This window comes from Cladophialophora yegresii, assembly GCF_000585515.1.
Source record: "Cladophialophora yegresii CBS 114405 chromosome Unknown aczIN-supercont1.2, whole genome shotgun sequence".
Classification (NCBI taxonomy): Eukaryota; Fungi; Ascomycota; class Eurotiomycetes; order Chaetothyriales; family Herpotrichiellaceae; genus Cladophialophora; species Cladophialophora yegresii.
In genome coordinates, this window is record NW_006913046.1 from 3,960,091 (window position 1) to 3,983,293 (window position 23,203).

Consider the following 23,203-nt stretch of genomic DNA (forward strand, 5'->3'; position numbering starts at 1 on the left):
ATACCTTTGTATTTTGTGTCTCTGGGCTGTGTACAATTGCCTGCGATATCGGGTCTGGAGACGTTTTCTGTCTCCGTAACGTGGTGACTTCGGCGTCCTGGTGGGCGACGCTCGCAAGCGGTGGTTAGTATCCGCGTTCACCTTTGCAGTCATTGTTGGCCCTACAGCCAAGAATGTCGCTACGCAGCCCTCCACTGGGCTCATTTAGTCTTCGCAGGGTCCGGCACAAGTTCGCTCGCTCGTGCTGCGAGTGAAGATGAAGCGAAAAGTGAGCGTCGAGTCGGGAGATGACTGAAGCTTTGCTCTCTGACCCCTTTTCGCCCGGGCACATCATGGTCTTATGGTCGACCGTAGACGGATATTCAGGCACTACGGACGGCCAGAGCGCCAGTTAATGCCAGCGAATAAATCAGAGGACAGCAATACATCTTGCTGGTTCAGCGTGTAAAGCGAGTACGTTGTAGGACTGGCTGGACCGTCACCGTGTATCGGCATATATGATCCGAGTCGGATACTCAGCGTCGGTCCAAAAGGACGTACGCATTTCCCCGTCTCTTCAATCATGGCGGCCCCTTCTCCTGCTCCGCAACCTCAATCCGCGCCTGCAGTCAACGGCGCTGCGGACCTCGAACTCGACGTGACGAAACTACATAGCCTCGATACGGCACAGCAAGATCTATACTTGCTCACCTTCGTCTCCGATCTGCAACTGCACGTCGAGCAGCTGTCGGTGGAGGCTCTGCCGTCACACCAAGCCTCCATCAAGAGAGAAGTGATAAAGATCGTGGGATTGGGAGCGCCGGTGCCCTCACGCGTCATCCGGAATGCGCTGGGCAGGATTCTGGCAGACTTGTTTGGGCGGGGGAGTCGCAGCCTGCTCTATGAAACTATCAATGAATTGCTGGCCATTCTGAACACCGGCAAGGCGGATAAAGAGCTCAGTTCCAAACACAGCGCGATCGTGTGCATCGGCGCGGTCTTTAGAGCCGCTGGAGATTCGGCCATTTCTCTGTCTGGGCTGACTGTTGCCACTCTGATAAAGTTGCTCAAGGCTCCGTCCGTTGGAGTCAGAGGATGTGTGTTTCGAGCCCTGGTGGGGGTGGTACTGGGAGTCAAGGGCAGCCTGGACGAACATGTGTCGCGTGATATCCTCAAATCTTCTCGAAATGCGGCGACAACCGACAGATCGACCTTCGTTCAAAGGTGTGCCTGCTCCTGCCTCCGCAGTCTTCTGAGTGAGACGAGTTATTTCAACAACTCCAACGACTTCGAATCGATCAAGAGCACAATTTGGAAGGTACTGGATAGCTCCGGATCCTCTGTCCGGCATGCAGCAGCAGCTGCTATGGCTGCCGCGCTACAGCAAGCATACTCCGCTAACAGCACTGCTGAAGTACCTGTCCTTCGAAAGCCCAAGAAGTCGAAGAAACTTGGGGACGATCTGGACGACGAAGCCGAGACAGAGAGACCCGGTTCCCCAGCGCCGGGACAAGTCAAGCCGTCTGTTCGGTTGACTTTCACCTTGAAAGAAGTCCTACGGGTCCTGTCGCAACATTATTGCAGAGCTTCCACAACGAACAGAGCACGTGCGGGCATCGCCATGTGTTACAGGTTTCTTCTCCGCTTACTGCCTCGGAAAACGCTGGAGGAAGATTACGGCTCGATAGCGACGCACATGTACGCAGACCTCCTGAGCCATCCCACGGTTTCGGCCAACCGTCATCGCCTTCTCCTGACGCGGAAGCTAGTCCAGTGGATTCTTGCCGATGTCACAGTTCTCTTGACTGAAAATGCCCAAATCAATGCAGCACGCCACCTCATAAACGATGTCCTGAAGAACTACCCTCAGGTGATTCCGGAGCGCCGAGAGCCTTCTAAGCGAATACTCGCTGGCGCTTTGACAACCCTGAATGATCTGTTGTTGCAGCTGGGCCCAGCTGCCAATGTCTTGCAAGACTCCTGCAGAGAAGCACTGTTCCAAGTCGTGCAACACCCGAGCCACACGGTGCAAAGCCATGCAGCTCAATGCTTCAAAGCATTCATCCTAGCCTGTCCGAACCAGCTGATGCGTACCATCGACCATGCAATGACACAATTGCAAAAGGAGTTTCAGCCTTCCGAGGGCAAGCAACCGCATCGGAGGTCTCTGGGGTTTGCCACAGCCATCGCCATTGCAGTCAGCTGTGCTCACCAAAAGCCGCTCCACGGCTCGGTTCAGACCTACTCTGCGATTTTCACTTTCGCGACAGACCTCCTGAAATCCAGTGCGGCGGCAGAGCTAAGGTTATCCGCAATGCAGGTGCAGGTCGCGTGGACCTTGATCGGAGGCGTGTTGAGCTTGGGTCCAAGTTTCGTAAAAGTCCACCTCAATCAGCTAATGCTGATGTGGAGGAATGCACTACCACCTCCCCTGACTCACGAGAATGCGAGCAGAAGAGGACATCTCGAGCTGAGCTTTTTGTCTCACGTTCGAGAGTGTGCTCTCAGCGCGCTGCTCATGTTTCTGTCCTCTTGTAGCGGTTTGGTTACATTTGACGGATCGAAACGCATCTCCACCATGCTGCATAACACAATCTTATTCCTCAACAGCTTGCCTCCAGCTCGCGAATCCGAAGACCTTTCTCACCGACTAGTGCCTGCCCTCCAGCTACAGGACTTTGCAATCTTGCTCCGACGACGGGTACTGCAATGCTTTGCGTCATTGGTCAGCTTAAAGCATCTCGAGCAAACCGAAGTCGTTTCTCAATCAGACCTGATAGGTCTTACCATGACAACCTTCACGGACCCTGAACGTCCAGTGTTGAAAAGCCTGGAGGCATCGCTGGCAACCACGGCGAGCACCTTCGAGGGATTATGGACGACCGAGGACAATTGGAGCTTTGGTGTCAGCAGCTTGGTAGACCACTTTGACACTTATCTGCCCTTTGATAGCCATTCACCATCAAGAAGTGACATGTACACGGACCAGGATGTTTCTGTGCCAGACGTTCTGCTCCGGTGCCCGGCCATACCTGCAATCGAGCACGATGCTGCGTTGGTAGCACGGCAGGATGGGAGGGCGAATGAGGCCGAATTGAGCTCACCCGCAACATCCTGCGTCAACTTGGCTATCAAACTTTTTGCGATATCCCTACCTCTCCAGTCTGGCCGAATTCAAGAGAGCACGATCGAGCAGCTTATCACTACTGTATCGCAACCTCTTCAACGAGAACCTGGCAGGAAGGCGGCAATGCAGGTCAATGCAGCCTTAGCGCTGTTGTGTGCGCTAGCTGTGGCAAACAATGAAACACCATACACATGCGGAAAGATGAACGTCGGGGCGATTGGGCAGGCCATCGCCGACTTATTGGCCAAGTATATCTGCAATTCCGATCCTACACTACGTAACATAGCTGCCCGTGCCATTGGCCGCATATGCAACCTAGCAGGGACGCAATTTACCAACAAAGAGGTTAAGTTCCTCATTGACATGATCGTCGCAAACCGCGATCCTAGCGTCCGCGCTGGGTGTGCTCTTGCTCTCGGTCATATTCACTCAGAAGTGGGTGCCATGGCAGCCAGTCTCCATATCAAGTCGATCGTTGGTGTTCTTCTGTCCCTGTGCAGTGACACTCATACCATAGTGCACTATTGGGCACTCAAGGGACTGGTCCTGGTGGCCGAATCAGCCGGGCTCGCATTTTCGACCTATGCAACGAGCACCCTTGGTCTTCTGGCACAATTGTATTCGAACGACTCGCATAATGAGGAAGCTGCCTCTCTCACCACCTCCAATTTTGAGCTCGAGCTTTTCACGCCCTTGGCTATTGCTCAATGTGTCGACAGCGTCGTCAATGTTCTTGGCCCTGATCTTCAAGATGTGTCCAAGGCCCGAAACTTGATTCTGGTCCTGGTCGGCTATTTGCAGAAAGAGGCTTCAGCACAACTACGAAGCGAGAGCTACCAATGCCTTCGGCATCTTTGCATGTATGCGCCGGCGCACCTGCAATTTGCCAAATATGTCTTGGATCTACAGGCGAACCTCCTATCTGACGAAGAGTTTCTCCAATCTGCTGCTGTGAAAGGCCTAGATGAGTTGATGAAGAGGAATGCGTCAGAGGTCGCTCGTGTTGCAACTTCTAGGCTTGGTGATGATCTTTGGGCATGTCTGGATGACAACCCCGGCAGTGGATCACTTCAAGCAATGCTACAGAACTGGATGCAGCAGACGATCCTTCTGGACACGGCCGAATGGATCGACAAGTGCCAGAGCATCCTCTCTCGAACAAGGTCAAAAGCCCCAGCCCCGTCACGGGTGCAGACGGCTACGGCGAAGACAGCATTACCAGATCTAGCCGACGAAGACGTGGCCGGCTTGACGGCAGCCGCGGGTGGACAGGGTGATGCGCCTGATGCTGCTCCTGAAGGCCAAGAATTTCTCCGGTGGCAGACTCGGGACTTTGCAATGCGATTGCTCAGCGAAGCGATGGATATCATCCATGCCGCCATGTCATCGGACCGTGTTATACATGCGGAAGAAGTCTTACAGAGCAAGGTGGCGGATGTGGTCCGCGTCGCCTTTTCCGCCTCAACGGCTAATGTGGTAGAGCTTCGCATCTGGGGGCTTCGGATCATCGACCAGATTTTGAAGTTATTTGGAAAGACGCCAGATCCAGATTTCCTGGAAGCATCTCTTCTCGAGCAATACCAGGCTCAGATCAGCTCGGCCCTGACGCCTGCCTTTGCTGCTGATTCGTCACCAGAGCTAGCGGCTGAAGCCATCGGTGTCTGTGCTACCTTCGTTGCGACGGGTATTGTGACCAATGCTGAGCGGATGGGACGCATTTTCAAAGTCCTCGCCTTGGGCGTGGACAACCTTACACGACCGACGCCAGAAGCAGCTATTGGTGATCTTGATAACCTCAGTCCTAACGCCCAAGCAATGCTCAAGATGGCTATCTTGTCGGGGTGGGCACAACTACAACTTGCGAGCGCTGACCAACCATATCTGGAGGAGATCCTGCATCCATTTATCCCCAAGCTCGCACCACTGTGGCTGACGTCGTTGCAAGAGTTTGCCAGCTTGCGTTTCGAGCCAGAAATTTCAGACACTCTAGGAGGCGAGGTAGCGGGCGGCAATCTGGACGAAAGATACGCCTCTTTCAACCGCGAAGTCCGGCTAAAGTTCTATCAGAGGAATTGGCTCAGCGTTGTCGACGCTATTGCTGTGCTTGTCGAAAAGGACAGCGAGTCAGTCTTTGATGCGCTCGACAATAAGCGAGTCTCAGCTTCCAACGGCCAGGCCAACGGTACGGCTACATCAGGCAAAGACATGAGTTTCCGTGAAGAACCAGTAGCATTCTTCTTCATCCTGTTCGGCCTAGCCTTCGAAGCATTGGTAACCCAGGCCCGAGAGGATCCGTCGCAAGTGTTGTCGATTCTCCAGGCTCTGCGGAAAATCCTGACCCCGGAAGTCTGTGGTAACGCCATCTACGAGGATGCCGTGTTCAATGAAACAACCGATACTCTGGACCGACTTGCTCTTACCAGTACCAGAGAGACACAGAATGAATTGGTAGTGATAGCCAGAAACCTCTCACTAGACCACATCGCAGCAAAGGACCAAGACCGCGATGACAAGCTTTCGGATGATATTGAACAGCTTTTTGAGCTGACGAGAATCATCATCCTGGTCTTGACCGGTCTCATTCCGACGTTGGAAGATCCGCCCGGTGTCGCTTCCCGCAAACTCGGAGATGATGGGGCTGCTCTTGTTCAGCTCTGCTTCCAGGCTCTGGTTGACGTTGCGTCGGTTTTTCCCGCAATCATTCGAGCAGACTTGCATGCCTGCATCATGCACAGCTACTGTACCATTCTTGCAACGGGAATATGCCAGGACGGAGTGTTACCACGAATCATGCCGATATTCAAGGCCTTCTTGCAAGACGTCATACAGTCAGCATCACTCGAGGTAGCGTCAAGACTCGTTCGCGGATGCCTTTGCCGGATGTTGTCAATTCTGGCGGTGGCGCAGCGCCGAGAAAACGAGTATGCCATCACATGTGCAAAGAACACGCTGTTGTCGATGACAATCTTGCTCACGACAGCCGGCTCGGCCCTTCCCCCTAGCGATGAGTCTGTGGCACAATCGCTGTCGGAGTTGCTGGACTGTCTCCAAGACGTTGGCCTGGCGAAGATTGCCGCTGGGTGCATGCGCTCGTTGCTGGTGACCAATCCGAAGTCAGCCTGTGACGAAGTAGTTGGCAGGGCTTTGTGGATACGGCTCGTTCATTTTGTCTCAGACCCTGAAGCAGAAGATCCGGAGAGCGTCAAGACGGTATTGACACAAGCTCTCGTCGCAGCAGTGGTGACCATCACAGGTTCTGGCCGGTCGGCCGCGATGTCGTTACTAGTGCCAGTTCTCCTGCTTCGTGCCAAGCAGGTCCCGACAGCGACCGACCCGGAGACTATGCGCAAGGAGAGTGCGGCAAGACTTCTTGATCTCGTTGCAGCTGATCAGATTGCCTTCAAAGTTACTGTAGGACTGCTGGATGAAGAACAGCGCTCGGAACTGGAGAGCCTGCTGCGTGCTGCTGGGGTGGGCAGGAGAGAAGAGAGATCTACAGAAGAGAATGTCGAGGCAAGGCCGGCTATCGAGCTGCGTATGGATTTTGGATGAGACGTGAAAGATCCGGCAAGCATATAACACTATGGTAGATAGAGGAAACCGAAGATACAAAGCGGGCACTCGAACCGTACTACACAGCTTGCGTAGGTAGGTGACTCAGCCTCGTAATTGCCATTCTGCATGACGTGATTGGTGCTTGGCGCTGCTTAATGCGGCAATACGAGGGACGAGGCTCGCTCAACCGATTCTTTTCAACCTTGGCTTGAGATCCATTTGGAACTGGATATAAAAACAAACGGGATACACCTCGCTCTGAAGTCTCGATAACCTCAAGGTGTACGGCCCGGCCCAAAAGACGCCATGGACCACGACCCCAAAGTCCCAACATACCAAACGTCAGACCCCACGTCTTTTGCCCATAAATCCGCGCGCGAGCGCTGGCCCGCGATCGTAACGGGCGCCATTGACGATGTGCACCGCACGGTGTCATGCATCCCGGACTCCGACAAGGACGCCCTCGCCGAGGGCAAAGCCATCACGTCGGCGCTGGCGACCCTGAAATACGAACTCCAACATAATCGCGTGCTTGGCCCCATTGCGGACGACGGCTTCCCGGACGTGGAACTGTACAATGACGAACTAGCCGCCAGGGGCCCGCCCACATGGCATAACGTCGAGTGGCTGTTCTCGGAATGCTACCTGTATCGACGCATCGCGACGCTGTTCAGCACTGCGACGACGAAACCGTGGAGGGACTACGACCCATTCTACAGGCAGAAGATGAAGACTTTTAGATCATCCAGGCCGGCCGTGCTGGAGCTCTGTGCGCGCTACAGGCAGATCGTCGAGCAAATCCGGGCCTCGAGCCGCGATGCGCCCGTGGGCGCCGACGTCACGGACCCGACGGAGATCGAGGAGGCCGAAAAACTGCTGTTTGTCGAGATGGCGGAGATTTGTCTCTGGGGCAATGCCACGGATCTGTCCCTCCTGACGAGTCTGAGTTACGAGGAGATCCAGAAATTGCAGGGCAGCAATGCGCGCAAGGAGAGCGAGAAGAACATCCTGGTGAATGATTTCGGGGCGGCCTTCGCTGTGCTGACGCGGGCGCTCAAAGCCAAGCGGGAGATTAGACGCGTCGACATTGTGCTCGACAACGCCGGGTTTGAGCTGTTTGTCGATCTGATTCTGGCGGGGTACCTGCTCGCGACGGGCCTGGCGACCGAAGTGGTCCTTCACCCGAAGGACATCCCGTGGTTCGTGAGCGACGTGGTGCCCAAGGACTTTTCGGCGCTGCTTTCGGCCATGGCAGACCCAAGGGCGTTCTATGAAGATTCTCCGGACGCGGACGCGGACGCGGACGACGAGCCCGACAACGACAAACCGGCTCCGCTGGCCGAGGAAGAGGTCGCGAACGTGCAGTTCCTCTTCGACCACTGGAGCCACCTGCACGGTGAAGGGAAGTTGATCCTGCGGCCGAACCGGTTCTGGACCCACGCGGGGAGTTTCTGGCGCCTGCCCGCCGTGGCGCCGGAGTTGATGGAGGATCTGAAGGAGAGCGAGTTGGTCGTGTTCAAGGGCGATCTCAATTACCGAAAGCTGACCGGTGATGTATGGCCCCCAACTTTTCCTGCCCTTGATCACTCGTCCCCCCTTTACGCGCACCCACCCGCTGACATGACTTGACTTGCTAGGCTGCATGGCCTGCCACCACGCCCTTCACGGAAGCCATCGGTCCGCTTGGACCCGGTTCAGGGCTCAGAGTACTCGCGCTGCGCACGTGCAAGGCCGACGTCGTGGTCGGGTTGCCGGAAGGGAAAGACGAAGAGATCCGCGCGATGGAGGGAGGGGGCGGTGATTTCGGCGCCAGGAAGTGGGCGTGGAGTGGCAAGTGGGCTGTTGTGCAGTTTTCGGACGGCAAAGCTTGAGGAGAGGTCTGCGTGGGGGGGGATGCGTCGTGGTGAAGTTTGCGTTGTTGACCTCCTAGGCAGAGCATAGATGATAGAGCCATAGAAAGGGGGGCATAGATCATGGACGGGATTGATATACGAGCACGACGAGACACGAAGACAGATGGATAGATAGACAGACATTCTTCACTAACGCTAGATTTATCTTATGGCGACTCTGTCTGTGCTATTCTTGAAACTTAGGTAATGCGTGCTTGCAGGGTCTTGTGGATGTCTTTTACCCTCTGAAACAGACTTGTTCTCCAGTACTAGTCCTTGTTCAATGGACAGTACAGGGATTAAACCGAATGTGCATATCCATATTCAGCAAAGCCGCGGGATTTGGTGGACCATGCAAGGTGGTCTCGAGGGGCTTACATTTGCGGGCTTGACGAGTAGATGAGATGAATGGACAAGCAATCTACCGTGTTTTGGTCCTTTTGAGCACAGTCAAGACGAGACGTCCTAGGAAGTGGTCGTTCGTTAACGGCTAACATTTGAACATGACTTGTAGAGCATGGATTGACTTGCTATAGCCTCCCAGGAGTGTACCTTCATCAATCGTGTAGGGTCTGTCCTGAAAAGTTTCGGTAAGCTGCGACTGTTCACGATAATCCCGAGACGTTTTATTGGCCTGAGAGGTCATTCGCTTTCGGACTGTCGTAGCCACAGATGCAGTGTGGGAGCAGGACGGAATAGCTGGCAGCTGAAAGACGCGTGGGCACTGCGTATGATGAAGAAATTGTGTGTGTGAAGATCAAGGATCTCATTGCTTTTGACGCAAGGAGAATGTTGCGCCTGGACCAACGGGGCTTTCGCAACCCACAACTCCGAGAAATGATACCAGTACAACAAATGCATCCAATAACGCAAGCCTGTCCTCGAGCATGGGGCTTGGGGTAGCAAGCTGGAGCTGAGAGTATTTAAGACGGCCGATAGAGAGGGCTGGAGGGTCCTTTGTGCTTTGACTGCGGTAAAGAGTGTGAGCTGGACACCATCGATAGCTCCGGACATGCTGCCAGTCATTAACATGACCCATGTTGAAGACACGTGCTCTGGCCCAGGAACTGCTACCGTAGTTCGAGGACGCTCCAGCACGGGTACCGGAGAAGTTGAAGCGAATACTCAATGAAAGGCGGCATAGCCCCAACAGAGCTGACCAGGAGGACTAGCCTGGACAGCGAGTCTTGAGATATACCAGGAGTGTGCCGATGGGATGTCTTTCGACGTCGAAGTCTGCTTCCTATCGCTCTGCATTCCCAGGGCGCATCTCATGATGAATATGCCATTACACGGCACCTCCTTCCAATTTTGCCCGGGTTCTTCGCATAAATCGGCCACCAAGTCTGTGAGCAACAAACCCCTTCAAGCAATCCGGCGGCAAACGCACGTGCCTGAGACAGAGTGGATCAATCAGCGAGCCACTGTAATGTGGAAACCCTCGAGTCGGTGACTGCCTAGGGAAGCAGAGAGCCTTTTGAGATACTTGAGGTCATCAGAACTGAGTGTCGGCCTCGACGGAGCCCCGAACCGAAGAAGCAGAACCTGCTTGAAGCAGGCGGCAGCCGTTCGGAGGCGACCACAGTATTCCTGAGTCGGAGACAGATGGACCGGCCATGTTCACGATTACCGTCTCCGTTACCGAGCATGAGATCAGCAGAGAGCCGTTGAGCATGACAGCCTCTGCTTCCTCCAGTCCTTGCAGCTGGCAGCAGCAGATCCCGGCGAGACATTGAACTTGAGGACCGAGAACTGCCACACACCATGTGCTGTGTACGCGGTGTTTGCGTCCGAAGTGAAAGGGGAAAGACTTCACGGCGCAACACGGAGCAGTGGCCCCGAAGCGACGATCCCTTCATGCTTGATGCATCTCCTACAGTAATCACGCGTGGCTGTATGCAATTAGTTAGGCGAGACGAGGCGAGAGGCCGTCGCCAAACCCGATTTTCGAATTGCTTCTTGATCGTTCTCACTCGAACTAATCCCTTCAGCTCGCTCGCTCAGTTTTTGCTAGACATTTGGGTGCCGTTCTTTCTGTCTCACTACCATAACCGCTCAACTGAACTTTTTCGACCATCTCCTGACTTTCGGAGTTCTTTCTCACTCAGCTTCCTACGTCACCGAGTTGGCCGAGTTTGGTGGAGCCCCTTTTTGCCCACCACCAGCCAGCCTTCACTTCGACAACAGCCCTTGTTTCCATCCGTCGCTCGTTTCCAATTACTCGCCGCGAGCAGCGGGCCGTGGCTGGATTACTGCGCTCCTTTATTCCGACTGCTCGTGCAACGCGCCCTCTCGACCCTCATGTCCACGCCGCTTCTCGCCTTCACAATGCCCGACTATGGCAAAGTCACAGACAAGCGACGCACCTCGTACTTTGCCTCGGCCAAGCAGTGGCTGCAGCTGAAGAAGTACCAATACGAAGTCACCTTTTCGCTGTACATGCTGACTCCGACGGAAAAATTCATCTTCAGTACGTGGCCATCTGCGGGCGCGATCGCGATCGCGTCTTCGGGCGTTACTTGCAACTAACCACTCGGCCAGACTTTATCCTCTTCCTTCTCGTCTCCCTCCTCGTGACGGCCGCGACACTCTACCTCCCGAGTCACATTGGCGTCATTTACAATCGCATGTCGTATTACGTCCACGGCGAATACGCGTACCACACTGCAGCCAGTCCTGCGGGAGAAGCCATTCCGTCAGTTGCGAGGGAAGGTCTGAAAATCACGTCTGAGGCAATAAGGTCGGGGGCAACACCCATGTCGCAGGCAGTAAAAGAACTTTGAGATTCTCATGGATACCCCCATTGCGTTTGTTCCCGGCTGCGGACATTTGTATTGCCGCCGGCGTTTGGGATCGAGCAGGTCGCATGCGGACATACTCGCTTAAAAGCTGTATACCTCCGGCAGGAGCGTGGGAAAACTCACAAACTGGGCATGACAACAGGCAGGCGGATCGGTTCAGTATATTGGCACGGAGTGGACGGGTCGTTTCCATTTCGACAGTCACAAAATCTGACCATGTAGCATGCAGCATGCCGTACGCCTTGTGCTCAATGCGCTGTATGCCCCCCCTTCACTTTGTGCCCGTCACCTGCTCGCAAACATGGAATCGAGTACGTCGAGTCGAGTCGAGTCTGTAGTGTGTCCTTCGCGTTGACACGTAATGTACAATAGTGTAATCAGCCACCCAACCAAGAAGCTGCAAGCACCGCGTCCAAAAAGAGATCTTGAATTGGGAATGCTCCCCAAAACGCCGCCGCCATGCATATTGACACTCGATACCCAATCACTCACTCACGCTTCCCCCACATTGTATTATGTGTCGTGGTGCACAACGTCTCTTCGTCTCATCTGTATATCACTCCCAAGCCCCCACGCCTATCTTGCAGCTGGCAGGCAGGCAAATATGGCGGTCGGTACAGGTCCATGTCTCCCGGTTTCCAGGCAGTCGACACACTGGCAGGTTAGAGATCCAGGGCCAGGTACGCACGTCCGATCCATAACTCGACATACACGCCGCAGCAGTTGGTTAATGTGTTAGGTTAGTCAGTTTCTCCTGCTCTTGCCCTTGTTCTTTCGCCCTCTGACTCTCCGTCCGCCTCTCCCTCAACACCCTCTGATGGCGCTCAATCTCGGCCCTGATTTCGTCGCGCTCGTACGGGATCCTGTGGCTCTGCTCCTGCGTGGGCCAGAACCCGGGCACCGAGAATCGGTTCTCCAGGTTCGTGCCGAAGTAGTACATGTATCCTATGGGGAAGGAGAGGTAGAGGCCGAACTGGAGCGACAGACGGAGGGGGGTTAGTAATTGGCATGGTGTTTGAGATGTGGTAGGTGGGGAATGGTGTAAAGTGTATGGTGTATAGCGCGGGCGGTGGATGAGATGGCGTTCGCATATCGCAGAGGTATATTGCATGGATAGATGGATACATGGGAGCGTGCATGCGCGCATGCGTGCTTGTGTACAGAGACAAATGAGATATGATCGGGCGGGGAGTTTGATCCCACAGGGCACAGCGATAGAAATACAGGGTAAGATAGCTAGGGTACTTCGAACGCACCTTGAAGATCTCGAGATTCGTGCCCCGGAGGGTGCGCTCGAGGAATTTGCGCACCGTGCTCATGCCTGCGTGAGTCGTTGGGGGTGAGTGAGGTTTATCTCGACATGACGGTGGCAGTGACGGGAATGGTGACAAGTACAAGTGAGGGCGTGATGATGGATATCGATAGGAGCAGGAAATCACGAGCTCGAACTCTGCACCGTGTCTGTGTCAAGTCTCTTGACTTTGGCTTGAGCTCTGTCTGGACTTTGCCTCCCGAGGCTGCGGTGGCATGACTTGAGATCCGCGATTGGGGGCTTTTAATTGGTGCTTGGCGCAGGACGTCGTATGGACCGTATTCAGTATTCACGCTCAGCCTTACGGTGCATGCAAGGCTCTCCACGGCTACTGGACTCTCCTGACTGCTCCTTCTTAAAACCTCTGCTTCATGCGAATTCAGTGCAGTGCAACGTCTTGGATATACATTCACACTGTGGGTTCATTCCTTCTCACTCGTTTGTCTGTTCTTCTCTTCTTCTTTGTCCTCTGCTTCGCCCTCGACTACGTCCTTTACTTCACTTTCATGTCTCCGCCGCTTCTGCCTCGAGATGTCTGCTAGGCACCTGTTCCATTTTGGCTGTTCTAGTGTGCCGTCGCCGACCAGGGCTCTGCATGTCTTGGGGAAGCAGCGCAATAATGGCAGAATATAGCTCTACCAAGGATCAGCAGGGCCCAGAATACTATACCCAATACCGTCCAAGATGTTGAGCAAGCACTGTACGTCGTGAGATCCGTTATCCAATTGAGCTCAAGTAGTGTCATGGGTCTCGCCTTCATTCACCCTCATGATCAAGGAAGTGTGACTCTTGCCGACAACTTCAACCTCCGTGTCTTTGATCGCCATTGTCAAAGGTGGTCTGTCTTAGGCAAACTTCCGCAGATCGTAGAGCCTGCGAGGCATGAAGGTTTGGCCCATGCTAATTGCGAGTCGTATTGCTGGTTGAGCAAAGCTCTCGAGTAGGGGCCGGTTTTGCTAGTTGAGGACGCCATCTTAGGGAATAGCAACCAGCATGCCTGCCTGTTGCGATCAGTCCCGGCTGTTGAGACCGACCGTGGTTAGTTGGCCACATGATTATGGGATATCTGATATGGGCCATCAACGAGCAGGTGTAAGGCCTCTAAAGCCGAGACAAGCACAATGACGCCATTTCATGCGCCCAGGTGGCATAAACAAAGCCCTGTGCGCGCTACTCAAGTCGGACCAGACTTTGGGAGCCTGCAGATGTCGTTATGTTGACGTTCGGGTCCTCACGAGCCGGACTCGGGCTTCGCGTCCCAGGAAAATGTGACCTCCATCAACCGAGCAGGCTGACGTGGCGTAGTTCCGTTTGGCAAGCTGAAGCCTCCATCGCTTTGTTCCGTACCATTGCCCGATGGCGGCTCATGGGCTTTCGGCTCCGTTTTCGGAGTGAACCTTGCGGCGAGCCAGTTCAAGTCGTTTTCATGCGGCCGAGGCCATTTGGCGTAGTAGAACCACTTCTGTTCCTCCTTGCCCCACTTGCGGTTTGGCACGAAAGCCTCGACAGAGTAATAGTTGTCACGCATGTAGATTGGTTGATAGCTTGGAGGACCGCTTCTTTCGAGAAACTCGTCAGTGCCGGCCGCGGCCTCTGCATCGGTGAGGTGATAAGTTCGCGGTTTGACAGCACCGCTCTTCTCGCCTTTCTTCCGCCAGTTGCCTGAGCGAATGATGGTGCGGGTTGTGGTATCAAGGTGTATTTGCAGGATCCGCGCATAAATGAGCGGACTCTTCATTGCCTTTGTGACAATGCCGGCATGTCGTTCAAGTAAATTGACGTTCCATTCCGGATTTGTACCGCGAGGTATTATAGGTAATGGCACGCGGGTTGCGAGGTTCTGCTGCCAGTGCGCAAGGTCAAGGATAATATTCAGGTTGTTCCAGGCAAGGACACAGCTCATGCAAGTGCACGTATGCGAGGGATCGATGTGTTTGATGTGTTGGTATGGATTCTTGTGGATCCGCAGCCGATCCTGCCACTGTTCACTCATCAATGCTGGTCGAGCCACGAGAGGCACCATCTCCAATGGTACCGGTAGAGGAAAGCACTGTTTTAACACCCAGTAGCGATGCCTCATGACGTCGTCGGCGATGGCTCGCTCGTTATCTGTAATCAATGCGCGTATCGACCTGTTGAGACGCAGCATGGTGAGAATCTCGCTTGGCTCGAGGAAACCCAAAATCATCAATAGGAGTTCTTGCGGGAAGTCCAGAAAAGACTGGATCTCCGAGTGCACTCTTCGTGCCTGCTTCTTCTGTTGCCGCTTCTGCAATCGAGCCGTCTTCTTGGAGTGTTTGGCCAGTGCAGCGGTGGTGTCAATTAGAGGCTCGTCCTCGACGAACACTTTGTGTCGCCGCCGCGCTGAATTGCTCACATAGTGGATTGGGAGCTCGTTCGACCCGTCGATGACTTGTTCATGAAGACCATCGGGAAGTGCTTCGGCTACTGGTCGAGTCGAAGCGCGTCGGGCTTGACCTTCCAATGACTTATGGGAATGCGACTCGACGACCTTTGGGTCTGCAGCATGTTCATGCTGGTTACCTAGTCTCCCTTGCCTCTCCGACTCCGGCAGCATGGTTACGGTCTCCTTGAAAGCTCGACAAAATGAGGGTTCTCCGGTGCGATGTCCGAACGCGGAGGTGTTGGATCAGTTAGACGTAATTTTCCATGGTGCTCGGAAAGCAGTCGAAATCGAGCGATCAAGCACAGAAATCGCCACAGTTTAAAGCTGCTAAATGACATGCTTGGGGTAATGCTCCGGGCGCCACCCACCTACCAACAGTGCCTCAAGCGCCCTTAGGTAAGCCTAGGAGGGCACCACTGGTGCCACCACGGCAGTCGCTTTGGTGCTGGTTGGGAGCTAGTGCCACTGGTGCCTACCCTTGCTACTGAGTACATCAATCCCGACTCCCAGGCCTTGACGCCTTCAGCGTGTGCAAATCGCCACCATAGCCATCCTCACTCGAGGTGTCCTTCTACATTGCTGGCTGTCTACCGCTACGAGCGCACAACAGCTCACCAGCCCCTTGACCGAAACCTGCTACGTAAGGGAGCACGCACATTACTACAAGATCAGCGAATCGACCAGCCAACAGGATGTTGATAGGTTTGTCCCTCGACCGTAGCACACCATGCGAATCTTCCACCAAGAAACGATGTTTGTCAAATGCAATATGTATCCTATGTATCGCGATGGCTCGACTCCTTGTCTACGCGATGTACAGTCCAAGCATAGGTAAAGTGCTTTACCAGAGTGGCATGATTTTCTTCCACCATCTCTTCGGGTGCCCCTCGTCAAAGCTATCAACCCAGTTTCGAAACAGAAAATTCTCATGGAAAATGACCACCATCATGACGGCGACGATGAAGAGCGCGAACCCACACGTCGCGAGAACCAGGATTGCTTGGACCCTGAGCGGTTGATGCGTCACACTGTACCAGATCCAAAGTGGGACCATGGTGGTTGCCATGATGAAGACGAGCACAGCAGGCACGCCAAAGTACAAGATTCTCGAAAAGGTCGATGGTGCCAGAGTGTGTTTCTTTCTCCTCAATTTGGGTTGGTACCATTGTTGGCGGTCGCATCGGAGGATGACGTTCGGACCCGCGAGGCTGGCTTGTAAGTGATGGCCTTGTTTTTCGGTGCCGAATCTGTAAGATAAGGAGGACAGAAACTCGGCCTCGACGGTCGAGTCTGCGCGAATGGTAGTGACAAGAAGAGCGCAGCCAATCCCGCTAATGTATGCTGTTTCACTGTCGCCGGATTGAGATTCATTCCTGGGGAGCAAGATGCAGACTTGTGCATCGCTGCCGGCGTGTTGAAGTACTGCTTCGTGATCATGAAGACTGATCTGGAACATGACCCGCAGTAGATCAGGTCTGGCCGAGAGGTCTTCGTGGTGAAACTCGAATGAAAACGATGGAGGCACAGTCGTAGTCACCGACATGAGAAACTTGAGGTTCAAGGTCCTAGGAAACAGGATTCCGCCGTCTATGAAGGCAAAGGTCCCATCAGCGTCTCGGAGAATGCCTTGGACTCTGGTGGGAATCCACCTCATTTGCGCCGGACCCGAAGCCGATCGCGGTAGGTCGCGGAAGAAGAAGGACGCCGGAATGCTAGGCAGCTCCTTCATCATGGCTGGGAGTCGATCGCGTGCCTGGAGAGTCATGATCTCCTTCCCACTGTAGCCCAGCAGCGTGGCCATGATTCCCCAGACGTCCTCAGGCCATGATGTGGACCGGGCTGACAATGAGTTCCAAACCAGGGCGAAAGCGACGTATTCTGACACCACCGCCTGTGACGCAATCCAGGCAATGTTGAATGTGATGAACGCAGAGTCCCGCAGATTGCGGAACAAGCTTTGAGAAGGTACATCAAGCCGCTTGAAGGCCTTATTGTACTCTTTGAAGTCCTCATATGGAATGATCCTGTCGCCTACACAGAACAGTGCAACGGATGTGTGAGCAAGCGACATCTCGCTGAAGGTCCAACAACGTGTCATCCAGCCCGAAGATGCAACCCTTGCCATGACTTCGGTGGTTGGCATGTCACCATCGGTTACGTCTGTCAAGGATTTGTCGACGATCAGAACAGCTTCCGCTCCTGCGAAGACGGAGTCTGTGGAAATCCATTAGCCCAGTAAAGGTGTCAACAGAGCAATGACAATAAGAGGGATGGGCATATGGCAGAGTCTTCTCAGTGAGAGATGCTTACAGATGCGGGCTATTGCCTGTTTCCTGAGTTCTTGCGAGTCTGCGTGGAGAATCGATGGAATGCAGAAGATGTCCAACCAGATGTCGAATGACTTGGGCCCTTTGAAGACATGACGGGCCAAGAACGGCGCAATTGAGAGGAAACCAAACAGCCGCTCCGCTTGTACTTCCACACGGGCCTTCTCGAGGTAGGACGCCAGCTTGAGGAATTGACATCTAAAGATCTTGTTCTGCTGTGGGATGACGATACCATCAGCCCAGACGTGACTGAACGCAATGTGCCGTTTAACGCCTTTGGCCCTGATCACTCTGAAACTCGGCCGGCCGTCTTTTGAGATTTTACATCTTATCAAGGGCGTGCCGCCTCCTCTCAGAATCGTTTTCACTTGCTCGATGTCTGGTCCTACAGCTTCACAATTGCAGTCGTTGGTCGCATGTTTACCCTGATGCTCGAGTGGGTCCACGTCGCGTGCAATGCACTTGATGGCACCGGCGCAACGCTCATGATCAAGTTGAGCTGGAGTTCTTCGAAGCAGGCATGTCATTGTCCAGACTGTGGTAAGATGATAGGTGCCGAGGAGTCTCAAAATTTCGTGGGGACACCAGCCATACTCAGCCATGAGCACGGCCAGAGGGCGATAGGATGCCGGTAGTCGTGGCCATTTAATGACATCAATCGACAATCGACAATCCTCATTCAGGTTTCCAGCACCCACGTCACTAGCCCACAGCATACCCCAGATGGAGGATATGAGAATGCGAATAGAGGAAAGGACCAGCATATGTTGCTCAGTGAGAGACACCCCGTAATGATCGGCACGATCGCAGAATCGCCAGCCTGCTGTCGTTGACTGTTTGATGCGTTCAACGTCCGCGGTCCTGGCTCGTTTGGACAGTTTAGAAACACGGCTGCGCCACTCCGCCATAAGGCCTTTCAATTCAGCGGAGTTGATGACCCGCTCTTCCGTTGAAGCATTGACAACGATGAAGTCTTCGAGATTAACCGACGAACCGAATGTGTCGCAAATGAGGCCAAAGTAAAGCCATGCTTGTACTCTTGCGAAATACAGGTTAACATCATCCAGCTCCTCCAGCTCATCCAAGTTTAGGGAATGATCACTATCGTTATTCACGATCTTGTGAGCAACAGCGTAGGTGTAGAAGTCATCGCCAGCCTCACCGACTTCACCAAGGAATGGGATGTCGAAGTAAGCAAAGCCCACCACTCGACGAGACGGTCTTTGCCTGTCAACTGGGATGGGCAGGTGATCCATGAGGCCGGTATTTGAAGGTTAATCTGGATCCGTGGTGTCCATCAAAGTGTCAGTGAGCGACAAGGTGTTGGATACTTATGTACTGCAGTTGCCTAGCCTTACAGAGGCCAAATCTGTACGCTGTTGAGCATCGTATCGTCAGGTCCAGCCTTACTTCGTTAAGGTAATACTGTACCATATCAAGGAATATTATGACATCTTCAAACTCGGTGACGAGACAGACGCTTGAGCTTTTTGGAAATTGAAAGTTCAGAACATCGTTGAGAAGAGCCCCCCAGCATGACAGGACTCATGGCGTACAAAGACACGCAGGGCAGGGCGCAGGAAATGAGGCTCGCGAAGTGGAGGGGTGACTGGTTGGCTGCAGTGGCAGCTGCAGGACGTGCTGCAGGCGGCCGTGGCCTCGACCGACAGCAGAGCGCAGCCCGTCCCCTGGTCATTGGATCTTCATCCAGTCCACACGGCGACTCGCCAAAAGATCCTGTGCTCGTTGCTGAGTTGTTCATCCGTTTCCCACTTTTGAATATGCTCTTACGCCTCCATCATGAAGATCTGGCGACGTGGGCCACTTTGCGGTTATCGCACAGGTAGTGCAAATTTGCTTGGAGCATTCCGGGGGAACTGAGTAATTTTGAAGCGAAGGAAATTAACAAACTGGGAATGAATACTGAAAGCTGATGAAGAGCCGGTTGACTGGGTAGCGACGGGTATGAGAAGTGGTGAGATTTTGTGCGAGGAGCCCCAGGGACCACATTCGCTCGGTGGGTTCCGCAAGCTGAGTACTCCGTACTCCGGACTCCCTATTGCACAGCGGAACCCAATGATGAATGAGCACAGGTGGACACCAAGCTCTTCTCCTAGAAATGCCGGCATAGACAGCCATGACTCGAAGCCGGGACGTGGACAGACGAGCTGTCAAAGAGCCTGGTGGACCCGTCAGACAGATCTGTGCCGGAGACTGTATAGAGGACAAGAATTGCAGACAATTGAGCCAGGTACATATGATCGACAGCAAGAGCGAGACTCGCGGATCACATTGGCGCCATCGCCGTTTTCCACTATCGTACGCTCAACATGTATCTACTCGAGCAAAGCAAGACACTATTCCATCACATACTAAGTTGTATAAAGCAGCCTTGGGTCGCTAGAAGATGGTTGATCCGATCGTTGCTTCTCCAGACACCGATCGCTATTGACTGACCACCCTCCCCTGGTCGCCCGCAAATGCAAACGACCCTTCGACCCCACCTTGAGGCCAAAGTCCCGGAGGCTCTGCTCGGTTCGACTGGGAGACTCCCCGTCGTGAGAGGAATGGTTTAATCATACGAAAGATCGCACCAGAATCAACACCCGTGCTAGGGATGAGCCCGGCTTTCACTACATCATTTACTCCTTCAAGAACTTGACCAACACATCAAAGTACTCCTCTCTCGCTGCCAACCATGGCAACTGCCCACAAGTGCAACAAGACAAGCGTACTGCCCTTCACTCCTCTCGCAACAGTCTCACTGACCTCCGGGCCACAACATGCATCCTGCTTGCCCGTAAGCACCAACGTCTTCGCTTCAACCTTGCCCAGCTCCTTCTCCATGACCCAGCCGTCCTCCCCTTCGCTCTCATAGCGCGCCCTATGCGCCCAGAGGCTCGGCTTGCCAGTCCACACGTCCTTCAGCTTGGGCACATATGGCTCCGGCTTGTAGAAGTACAAGTGGAACGCTGTGAGCATAAACTCTGTCAACGCGTCGCCGTCCTGAGGATTCGCGGCCTCGAACAAGGCTCTGAATTTGGTGCGGGAGGATATGTCTTTGCGCAGGTGGCCGAGCAGATTGGTGCAGAGGGGGACGAGCCGCCCAAGGCGCGAAGGATAGTACATGGCGTAGGCGAGGGCAAGGACGCCGCCGTCGGAGTGGCCATTACATCCAACCGGTCTATGCCGAGCTGTATGCGGAACTCTTCAATGTCGGACGCAATGTACCGGGAGAGCATAAGAGAGGCGGAGGCCGGGCGCTCGGAATCGTCGCAGCCTCGAGGCGAGAGGTAGATGACGGTGAAGTGCTCCTCGAGGGGTTGCTGCGTGGTTGCGTAGATGCTGCGGCTGATGCCCCATCTTGGGGTGACGAATAAAAGCACCGGGCCGGAGCTCTGGACGGTATTGTGGATAGAGAGGTCGTTGAGGTTGGTTTCGTGTTCGCGTGGTGTGAGCAGTGAGGATGCGGTCGTCATAGCTGTTGCACTATGGTTTGCTGAGGCACCGTGTGGACACCAATGCCGTCTGAGTGAGGCTCTGATCTTATATGGTTTAGAAAGAGGTGAGTCTGCCAAAAAGGGAGAATGAAAAGAGACCACGAGCCATACAAACCTAAGCATGGGCCGGCTTCAGACGCTTCTTATGGAATCGCGATTCCCACAAACCGTGGACACGGACCTGCCATATCAAGAACAAGGACCGCTTGGGAGGCCTTGTAATTAGGGTTGGACGATTGCCGCAGTAGGTTATTCTCACGGGGAATCGGGGTGCGACAGACTGTACAGATAGCTGAGAGAAGTACCAGCCGAGTTGGTCCTCGCACAGTCAGAGCTTGGATTACGTGGGAAATTTCCCCCTTGTTGCATGGCGATGCTTCCAGCTTAGGTCTCAGCGGCTGTCAACAATAAGGAAAGCAATGAATATCCTTGGCTGGACAGCTTCAGACCCGGTATGTGGGTCTTTGATGGCGGCATCGTCTGGATGCGCATGGCGTTCGATGTGGAGGGTGAAGAATGGTAACTTCATCGAGTAGTAGGTGAGATGGTATCTGTCGAGCGGGTCACCAGCAGGTGGAGTTAGATGGGACGATAGAACCACAAGAACCAATGGATTCACCAGATTAGTTATGGCGTAAGCATGGAGTGCTCTTGGTGTCTTCCTCCACAAGCTCACCCGCAACTCACCGCGCAATGCCACGTGATGAAACTCAAGCCAACCCTTGTTAAATACCACAACGACCCCATCATAGTCCACTAGCAAGAGTCTTCCCCAAGTTACATTTGAATTGAGCCAACAGGATGTTTGGAACCCAACCCCGGATTCCCGGCCCCGAAACATCGGGAATACAGCCAAGTGTAAAACAATCATTGGAGACCCAGGCCCTCGAACTTGTGTTCGAGGCAGCTCGAGCTGATGATCCTTCTGCAATTTTCCTAGACTTGACCCGGCGCAAGGCTTTCCGAGCAAATGGCAGATTCAGTAAGTTCGGGCCAGATGTGGATATCAACGAGGCGAAGGCCATGTCTTTTGTCGCCGAATCCACCCATTCTGTGCCCGTCCCAAAGGTCTTTCGGGCAAAAACATTTGAGGATGGAACAACCGTCGTTGAGACGAAATACATCTTAGGGAAGACATTGCAAGAGTCCTGGCCGACGCTCTCAGTGGAAGAGAAGAAAAGCTTCGCCAACGAATGAATGCAATATTGGAGCAATTGCGATCATAAGAAGGACGGCATATCGGTGGTGTCGACGAGAGGCCAGCGGTAGATATGCGAAGGGAGACCGAACGAGGGGGCTGTTCTTCAGTGAAGCCGACTTCAATAAATTCCTGCGACAAAATACCGTTACGAAGACCCCCGGAATATACCATTCAATGCTGGCCGGGCTCATGTCCGACACTCACAGGATTGTTTTCACTCACGGAGATCTCAGTCCGCGCAACATCATTGTCCAAGAAGATCGTATTGTGAGTGTGCTGGACTGGGAATGCGCCGGATGGTTTCCAGAAAACTGGGAATTTGTCCGATTCTTCTCAAGTGTTTATACCCGCATCGACTGGCATGAGTACGCGGATTTCGTTTTCACCGAGACGTACCCCAGCGATATGATAACGGATCACTTTCTGGGCCGCTTGACGCGGCATTAGGCATAGCTAGAGCATCGCGGAGGACAGGAAAGGTCGGAAGCGAGCTTCTGTATGTGGGGGGCGTTGATTGAATAGCCGGCAGAATTGACAAACTCTACAACGCGTACAACAAACTGTTGTGGACGACGGGTGACGACTCAAAGATGAGGTAGAAAACTGTTGCCAAGACATGATGTCATAAGCCTGCAGCTGCAAGTCCTCCTGGGTCTGGGTGCCTCCCACCGAGCCTCGACCATTGCTACCTACACTGAGCAAGACGAACTTCACTGACATCCTCTCACACCAAAGGCCGTCGGGCCGAATCATAACGGCGCGCCCTGGAGTGAGCACCTGGGTACACTTTGGAAAGGGGAACGAATCTGAGCCGTACCGAAGTGTGCATATCTTACATTCGGTACACCCCAGGCATGTTTCTTGCTCATGCTCGCCTCTCTAACCCGAGCCTACATGGTTGTAACGGCAGGTGTAGCTCCTCAACATCCGGCAACACGCCCTCGGCCGTCCTTGGCCCGTGCGGTGGCGAGAGTGTTGGTTGCCGCACTCAACACCTACTATCAACGTGACCGTCAGGATACAGCGATAGCACAATCACCAGAACACCACTTCACCACCGCCTCACCAGCCTCCTCTTTTCTGTACTGGCCCTATATGTCGC

General features: G+C 53.9%; 8 protein-coding genes across 8 annotated transcripts; 4 read left to right on the plus strand and 4 right to left on the minus strand.

The window, feature by feature from the left end:
* Nucleotides 1-562: 562 nt before the first annotated feature.
* A1O7_03348 (uncharacterized protein) lies at nt 563-6,658 on the plus strand (the record flags this gene model as incomplete). Its single annotated transcript, XM_007757369.1, has 1 exon — nt 563-6,658. The coding sequence occupies one exon, from the start codon at nt 563-565 to the stop codon at nt 6,656-6,658; it is 6,096 nt and encodes a 2,031-aa protein (XP_007755559.1).
* A 309-nt stretch (nt 6,659-6,967) lies between these two features.
* A1O7_03349 (uncharacterized protein) lies at nt 6,968-8,532 on the plus strand (the record flags this gene model as incomplete). The annotated part of the gene is made up of 2 exons (XM_007757370.1): nt 6,968-8,215; nt 8,299-8,532. The coding sequence occupies 2 exons, from the start codon at nt 6,968-6,970 to the stop codon at nt 8,530-8,532; spliced, it is 1,482 nt and encodes a 493-aa protein (XP_007755560.1).
* Nucleotides 8,533-10,881: 2,349 nt separating this feature from the next.
* A1O7_03350 (uncharacterized protein) lies at nt 10,882-11,336 on the plus strand (the record flags this gene model as incomplete). Its single annotated transcript, XM_007757371.1, has 2 exons — nt 10,882-11,023; nt 11,095-11,336. The coding sequence occupies 2 exons, from the start codon at nt 10,882-10,884 to the stop codon at nt 11,334-11,336; spliced, it is 384 nt and encodes a 127-aa protein (XP_007755561.1).
* A 745-nt stretch (nt 11,337-12,081) lies between these two features.
* A1O7_03351 (uncharacterized protein) lies at nt 12,082-12,673 on the minus strand (the record flags this gene model as incomplete). Its single annotated transcript, XM_007757372.1, has 2 exons — nt 12,082-12,327; nt 12,611-12,673. The coding sequence occupies 2 exons, from the start codon at nt 12,671-12,673 to the stop codon at nt 12,082-12,084; spliced, it is 309 nt and encodes a 102-aa protein (XP_007755562.1).
* A 1,224-nt stretch (nt 12,674-13,897) lies between these two features.
* A1O7_03352 (uncharacterized protein) lies at nt 13,898-15,244 on the minus strand (the record flags this gene model as incomplete). Its single annotated transcript, XM_007757373.1, has 1 exon — nt 13,898-15,244. One exon carries the CDS (start codon nt 15,242-15,244, stop codon nt 13,898-13,900), a length of 1,347 nt encoding a protein of 448 aa, XP_007755563.1.
* A 670-nt stretch (nt 15,245-15,914) lies between these two features.
* Nucleotides 15,915-18,656, minus strand: A1O7_03353 (uncharacterized protein; the record flags this gene model as incomplete). Its single annotated transcript, XM_007757374.1, has 2 exons — nt 15,915-17,287; nt 17,384-18,656. The coding sequence occupies 2 exons, from the start codon at nt 18,654-18,656 to the stop codon at nt 15,915-15,917; spliced, it is 2,646 nt and encodes an 881-aa protein (XP_007755564.1).
* Nucleotides 18,657-20,042: 1,386 nt separating this feature from the next.
* Nucleotides 20,043-20,879, minus strand: A1O7_03354 (uncharacterized protein; the record flags this gene model as incomplete). The annotated part of the gene is made up of 3 exons (XM_007757375.1): nt 20,043-20,105; nt 20,170-20,584; nt 20,632-20,879. The coding sequence occupies 3 exons, from the start codon at nt 20,877-20,879 to the stop codon at nt 20,043-20,045; spliced, it is 726 nt and encodes a 241-aa protein (XP_007755565.1).
* Nucleotides 20,880-21,701: 822 nt separating this feature from the next.
* On the plus strand, nt 21,702-22,097 carry A1O7_03355 (uncharacterized protein; the record flags this gene model as incomplete). Its single annotated transcript, XM_007757376.1, has 1 exon — nt 21,702-22,097. One exon carries the CDS (start codon nt 21,702-21,704, stop codon nt 22,095-22,097), a length of 396 nt encoding a protein of 131 aa, XP_007755566.1.
* Between the last annotated feature and the right edge of the window lie 1,106 nt (nt 22,098-23,203).